Source organism: Diabrotica undecimpunctata, unplaced genomic scaffold, assembly GCF_040954645.1.
Source record: "Diabrotica undecimpunctata isolate CICGRU unplaced genomic scaffold, icDiaUnde3 ctg00001869.1, whole genome shotgun sequence".
NCBI classification, from domain to species: domain Eukaryota; kingdom Metazoa; phylum Arthropoda; class Insecta; order Coleoptera; family Chrysomelidae; genus Diabrotica; species Diabrotica undecimpunctata.
The window spans coordinates 10,315-18,278 of NW_027312861.1; the positions used below are offsets into that span (position 1 = coordinate 10,315).

The 7,964-nt window shown below is 30.1% G+C and overlaps 1 protein-coding gene across 1 annotated transcript; it reads right to left on the reverse strand.

Moving 5' to 3' along the window:
* Positions 1-573: 573 nt before the first annotated feature.
* Positions 574-7,597, reverse strand: LOC140431750 (alpha-tocopherol transfer protein-like). Its single transcript, XM_072519630.1, has 4 exons — positions 7,350-7,597; positions 3,138-3,248; positions 2,328-2,430; positions 574-783 (listed from the first exon to the last, which is right to left on the reverse strand). The coding sequence occupies exons 1-4, from the start codon at positions 7,464-7,466 to the stop codon at positions 635-637; spliced, it is 480 nt and encodes a 159-aa protein (XP_072375731.1). The 5' UTR covers positions 7,467-7,597; the 3' UTR covers positions 574-634.
* Between the last annotated feature and the right edge of the window lie 367 nt (positions 7,598-7,964).

Consider the following 7,964-nt stretch of genomic DNA (forward strand, 5'->3'; position numbering starts at 1 on the left):
TTTTGCCGACGAAATAGTGCTTATTACCCAACATCTGGGTGAAGCACAACAAATGGTACAAGAATTAGAAAACGTATCTTCAACAATAGGTCTAGAAATGAATATCAGTAAGACCAAATTTATGACAAATTTAGTTCCCAGCGAACACCTAATCATCCAAAATCAAGTGGTAGAATTGACAGAAAAGTACATATATCTTGGTCATGAAATCAGAATAGGCAAGGACCACCAGACCTGCGAATTTTAACGACGAATAACACCGATAGCTATGAAACGAAAGACATTTGACCAATGCGTTTTTCCTATAGAGCAAAAAAATCCTGGATAAGAAATAGGCAAAAAATAAAATAAATAACATACGCAGCTAATAATATTATTAAATAATTTAAAGTATTATATAAAAGTAGAGTCCCAATCCAACAGGTGAAAATAGAGAATCTGTTGAAGAAAACAAAAACAGGAATGAAGATAAACTTTATTAAATAGATAAAATGTGCTTTATGTGCTTTGAGACTACTTGCTCTACATATCATCTAACAACTTAAAATCCACCATGACCGCATATAAATAAAATTGTTTTAATTTTACATTGTTTCTTTGTCCTCTTATTGCTGCTCATTTCTGAAATTGTTAGTTAATCTGTCTCAAGCTTTTTAAAATTGCCATGGTAACCTAAGAGTTCATCATTTTGCAGTTTTTCTGGTCGAAGCTCTTCATTTATTTTCATACTTTCCAGTTGATCAAATCGGTCCTTATATTCAAACATTTTTTGTTTCCATAATTCTAAAAAGTATTACGATGTTTTAGTTACAAAAAATCTACAATATATATATATATATATATATATATATATATATATATATATATATATATATATATATATATATATATATATATATATATATATATAGTGAAAAGGAGATAATGCTGGGAGATACCATTTTATCCCTGAGGAAGCAAAATAAAGGTGCTTCGTTAGATTTGCTTTTTAATTAATAGTCTAAGCTTTTGCCAATGATTGTTGATATCATCAGAGTAAACTACAAACAAATAAGAGAAACAAACAATGAACAGGTGAACACTAAGTATAAAAATAATAAAACATTTACCCAAATTATAGCAAAAAACTCAGTGACTTGGGTGGAAAACAAAAAAAGTAGGATCCTTTAACGTTTTACACCAGATTAAAGGATCCTACTCCTACCTTACAACATTCTAACGTAATATATGGCATCCCATTTGAATGTGGCTTAGTTTATATTGGTCCGACTGGCCAAAGATTAAGCAAAAGATTGGCCCTTCATAAAAGTGATTGCAGACTCAAACCACAATCTACAAGTCTTAGTATTCACGTTAATAGCAAAAACCACAGAGTCCTCTATAATGACACATTCATCTTAGATGCATCCAATAGAGGTTTCCAACGAAAAATCCTTGAGATGTGTTACATATATAATGCGAAAAAGGCCATCAATCACAAGAAGGATGTAGATAATTTAAGTTCCATCTACACCTTCCTGCTTCAACAAAATATTTCAGGAATTTAAAAATTGTCGCCCAGATATATGAGTGATATAGGTTAGATTTTTAACTATTTTAATTTTCCAATTTTAATTATTTTATTTACTTGATTGTGTTTTTGTCATTCTGTAATTTTAATGTTACTTTAGTATTTGTTGTTAACATTTTAGATAATATTTGTCATTTTTACATTTTAAATTATCCCGCTATTTCAAACAAGGTTAGTGACACCGCCGTAAATTGTTAATTAGTTTTAGATTGTTTTAAACAACGTGTAATATTCCATTTATTTGTGGTTAGGTTTTTATGTAAATAGATCGATCTTAATTTAATAAAAATACATTGTGAAGTATGGATACTTCTCACCATGTATCGAAAAATTTGTTAAGTATATACACAGATAATACTTTCTTTGTTTTCCACCCAAGTCACTGAGTTTTTTGCTATAATTTGGGTAAGTGTTTTATTATTTTTATACTTAGTGTCCACCTGTTCATTGTTTGTTTCTCTTATTTGTTTGTAGTTTACTCTGATGATGTCAATAATCATTGAAGAACGCTAAGACTATTAATTAAAAAGCACATCTAACGAAGCACCCGAGTTTTATTTTGCTTCCTCAGGGATAAAAGGGTATCTCTTCCTGACCGTCAATATTTACATAGAAACTTTTTTATTTCCTGGGTTTATCGCTCTGATGTAAATTAACTATTTAACTTTTGCTTAAACGTTTCGGCAAATTTGGCCATTTTCAATGAGCCTTTAAGTTTATTTTATAAACATTACATAAACTGATTTGTAATTCTTACCGGCTAATTCCTTGCAAGATTTTTGTTTACCGCCGTAGTCACTTGGCAAAAGGTCCAATGGAATATATTTTGTCAGGTCGTCAATTGTTTTGTGGCTGTATACCTAAAACATTCATTAATTAAACTGACACTTTTTTGGTTGTGTTGGATGGGGCCTATTGGGTTGTAACGATGTTCTGATCGTTTAACAGTGCGAACCGTGGGAGTGTCAATATTTGCGCATCCACTTCTACAACGAGAAGACGAAGTGGGATTCAGAGCGGATATTTAAGGCGTGTGAGTAGCGGAATTAGACAGTCTTGTATCTAGCGCGCTAGGCTCCCTGACTCGCCGGTGTTGTGAGCCTGCGAGCCAACCCGGACAGAGAGATTTCCGTATTGAGGATCGTACTCTGTCCTTAATCCGGTATTGTGTATTGAACATTACCGTGGGTCTGCACAGCAGAATATTTTATTTGTGAGTGCGTTCGGAGCTCCCGCTAAATTGAAGCGGAAGCGATCATGATCGACTTCACCTATTACATTTCTTTATTAGTAGTATCCGCCGGGGAGGTCATTCATCGCAGGACCCAGACGGGGACGTAGAATTCACTTCATTTTTATTTATTGTATATACGGGGTAGAATTCATTTTATTTTATTTATTATATAAATGGTTGGGGATATTTTGGGAATGCAGTCAACCTGTTAAAACGATTTCCGAAGTAAAATTCTAAACATTAAACAACAGTTAAAAATGTAAATTTCATTACAATCAATTGCAACTTAATCCTCATTTTTAAACAACTATTATTTATTGCGGCAAAACTTACCCTTTCTGATAACTTTTTGCTCAGCATCGATTTAAGCAATGTAATGGTGTTATGAAAATATCCTGGAGGGTTAATATAATGTATTGCATGCAGTCTAAAACTGTGAACATTCTGAAATAAAAGTTAAACAATATTTATTTTTAGTCATGTATAATTCTATACTAAACAAACAAATACTATATTGTTTTATTAGGAGTAAAAATTATACTTTTTGTGGCGAGGGAGTACGTTTGACGGACGAGCGTAGCGACTCCTACATTAAGCCGAGGCACAAAAAGTCATTTTTACTGCGAATATAACATACTGTTACGAACATGCATTCGGCGTGGCCTGTGTAACGGTTGCATCTCGAAAACGACTAGAACTTTCCGGTGATGTCTCGAGCGCGAGAGAGAGATCAACCTGTCAAATAGGCGAATTAGAGGTGGGCTATCCCGAATGTTCTAGTACATAGTGACTTTTATATATACGCGTACTTTCTAGGAGTAGTTTTGAAGTAGTTGTTAATATATTTTGGTGCTGTAAACTTATAAATAAATATATTTATATAAATTCGAACCGCTCGTTTTATTTATTCTCGCTACAATTTTTTTTTTCAAACGTCGCAAATAATTTTTATGTTACTATAGGTACTTCTATTGATTGTCATTTTTCAGATGTCATTCAAATAAGAAAAATCTACGATTTTTGCGATACTAGTTAAGTTTTGTGAACGTTTGTTCTTATTGTCATCCAAAAGTCCGAGTATTATGTCTGATTCCGAAGATTTGACGGCATCGCGTATTTTCCTTCATATATTTTGTGTACTGCGAAGACTAATCAAAGATTGTTGTCTACCAAGTTCACTGTGGATTCAAAAGCTTTTAAGCTTTTGAATTTTACACTTTGATTCCTAGGCGTAAAAGTAACATATAAATTCCTGAAAGAGTAAAATTCATCTTTGTGTGCAAAGGTTTTTTAGAAAGTATGTTTGTAATTGGATGAGATCTTAACTTTTTAAAAAGTTTGTCTCTATCTGTCAAATTTTTTGAAATAAGAGGAATGGCTCAACAAATATGAAGTTTTGACCTTCGGTATTATAATGTATATATGAGGGGATTTTAATTTAATAAATATAAGAGGGGATTCCAATATATATATATATATATATATATATATATATATATATATATATATATATATATTGTTATGGATCAGTTTATCGATCAGAAATAGAATAAAGAGTTTTTTTATTATTTTAATATACACCGGGCATATAAGTTAAAATAAAACCCTGTACTTATTTGTAATAGTTAGAATAAGAGAAAACATTGTTCCGTGACGGGACCCTGACGAGTTTTTCCGTGAAAGACTGAGTGAATAGTGAAAGGACAATTGGAACCCGTATAATTATAGATTTAGGAATAAACTTGTAATTGTATTTTGCGGTGGGCATTTTTCCAAAGTAAATAAGAATTAGATTTAGATATGAGATAACAAGAATTTGGAAACTTATTTCTGTTGAAAAAGGCAAAATTGTTAATGGTTTCTGAAAAGTAATTTGAGTGAAAGTAGTTTATTTGTTTTAAATATCATGTTGGAAATTTTCTAAATCGAAAATAAGTGGGAAAGATGAATACTTATGATTGGTTAAAAAGGAATGGTGGGAATGAGAGAGTTGAGAAGGTTGTCTGGGAGAGATTGAAAGGATTATTATGTTACCGGCAGACCAGAAGAGAAGACGTGTTTTCGTGTAGTCAATCTCAGTACCAGTGTTTTCGTTTGTTAGTGAAAAAGGTGGAAGCTGAGAGCAGATAAAAATCGAGAAGATTAATACCTCTTTTGAGTCTGCATAGTCCACGAGATATAATTGAGAAAGAAAGGAGAATTTGTGAATAAAGAGTACCGGTCAAAAGAGGCTTGGGCTTGTGTTTTCGGAGGAGTAGTTTGCTGGTATGCGGTTTGGATCGATGCTGAGAACGGGAAAGATTTGATGGTAGCCGGACATAAACAATCAAGGAAGGAACTGTGGTTTGATCGGGAGGAGACATCATTGGTGTAAAAAAAATAAAGGTCAGTCAAATAATTTGAATGAAAGAAAATTTTAGGATATTCTAAAAATAAAATCAAATATAAGCATACGAACTAAGATTCCAAGTTTCAAAGAGTTTTTTTTTTGTGAATAAATTATATTTTTATATGGTCATTTTTTTTAGTAGATATTATTATAAAACAGATCAATAGATAGTTTGTAATTAAAATTAAATTTAGAGTATAGGAGTTTGTTGGGAAAGATAATTGCCCACAAAAGTTATTTATTAATATTCATCGTATTGCTTATTGAAAATAAATAATAATTTGTGTGCATATTTATGTTGTTTTAATGTTAGTTCCGTTTCCTGTTCTATCCCGATTATGAGCAACTAGGAGATACTGAACCCACTAGAAGAGATATATAAAGTAAACTGATTAAAGTAAAATTAAAAAGGCACCCTGAGAATTTTTAATAGTAATTGATTTGTATGACTCTGCATAAATTAGTGAATTAATTAATTAAATAATTGGATTATTTAAATTAGTGTTAATTAATAATAAAACATCATAAAGCAGATCACAACAATATTAATATATATATATATATATATATATATATATATATATATATATATATATATATATATATATATATATATATATATTGTTATGATATGTAAAATCGAAAAAAATATTGAGTTGATTAAAATATTTCAAAGTTCAAAAACATTAAAATAATTCAGATAAGTAGGATAATAACCAACAAACATTTCGAAGAAGGAAAGTTATTAAATTCTTGGATTACCTGTACTAAACAAAATATAAGCTATGCATAAATTATTTCTTTGTTATACTTGAGTGACCCGCATAATTTTAAGTGAAATCCAAAGACAATTGAACCGGGTTTTCCAAATACATTAATGCAGTGATTAAAGACAATAGAAGGGATTTTAGAAAGAGGTTTTTGTTAGTTTTTAAGAATTATAGAAAAATATTATTTGTAAATAAGTTTTAGGAAATTTATAATTATAGGTAAAAATTTGTTTGTTATCGAAATGAAAAAATGGGGGAATTGTGACGAGTTTTGATTGGCGGAGATTGAAAAAGGTGGGATAGGTATGTAGGAGTGAGAGTTTGGCTAGATTTAGGAGAGAAAAAAGATAATCAGTTGGTTTTCCAAGTCTGTAAGACAAACAGTGATTGTTCTCTGGCGGTTCCCGAGAAGTAGCAAGCAGTAGTGTTGAATGTTAGTGAGTTTTTGTGGAGTTAGTGTATCTGACAGAAGCTGAAGCAGCAAAATATTGTAAGTCATATTTTCCTACTTATATTCCAAGAGTCACTGTTCAGGCCAACGAGAGATTCAGTTTATCGTAAAGAGAAGATATTCCAAGAGTCATTTTTCACTCGGGCCAACGAGAGATTCAGTTTATCGAGAGGAGAAAGGCTATCATAATTTGAATGATTTGGGCTTTTGAAGGAGATCATTAAGGACGATATACTTGCAACAATCTGTTGTAAGATTGCTGATTACATAGGGAGCGGTTGAGAGGAGATAATATAGTCTACAAGGAACAAGGATTTGGACCACTCATCATCAGAGAGAGATATTTTTGTTTTCTGCAGTTTTTTTTCTTTTATTGATAACACAATTTTTACACTTAATTTAGAAAGGATATAAATATTTTGATTAGGAGAGTTAGAATAGTTTGGGATTTTGAGATTTCAATTAATATTGTTTGTACCATTAATTTTGATTGTTCACGTACGTAGAACAAAATTTTGAGAATCATTATATGAGATTTGTTTATTGAAAACTTTTGAGTGTGAATTATTTCATTATTTTTATTTCAATATATAGTGTTAGATCATATGTGTTTTTTATTATTCCGGTATTCTTTGGACCTTACCTTTCACATGTAATAGCATAGATATTGAAGCACGAATTTAACCCTGAGATAAAAGAATTAAAAATTGTGATAGAGTCATAATCATATCATTTAAATAATTTTAATTAATCAAAAAATTAATTAGCTAATTATTGCTTGGCGCACCAAGACTTTAAATATCACAATAATATATATATATATATATATATATATATATATATATATATATATATATATATACATATATATCAAGAAATTTATATATCAAAGAATTTGTAAATGCTACATTGTGAAATACCCTATATAAACTTACCTCGAAAACAAAAGCACACTGCTTTAGTAATACTGGTGTTATTTTTAATACAATATCTAGTTTAAGATTTTCACAGTCTATCACATAGATTTCCCCCATTGCCAAATCTTCATGCATTCTAACTTCGTATACATTTCTTAAAACATGTGCAAATATTCTTTTTATATCTGCCTTGTCTGAATCGACATTTTCGTACCGAAATATTGTAATTCTATGTTTTGATGGAGTGAGGACAGGAATACACAAAGCAGTTCTGAAAATGTACTCAAAATCGAATAGTATTAATTTAACTCAAGTAAAGTATATTATGTATATATATATATATATATATATATATATATATATATATATATATATATATATATATATATATATATATGCATATATATATCGTTCCCTTAATCCTACAATTAGGTAACTCAAAATTTGTTATTTTTCAGGAAAGCAGGTTTAAATTTGAAAAAAGAAACAAACTGTGCTGTATTACAGCAAATGAATTTTTTTCTGACTATCTATAGCAAGAAGTTGAAATAAATCTAACTTCTAATTAATTGTAAGTTTTCTAAAGCCTTGTCTTATTTTTTTTATTAAAAAACGAGATATCTATACACGGTT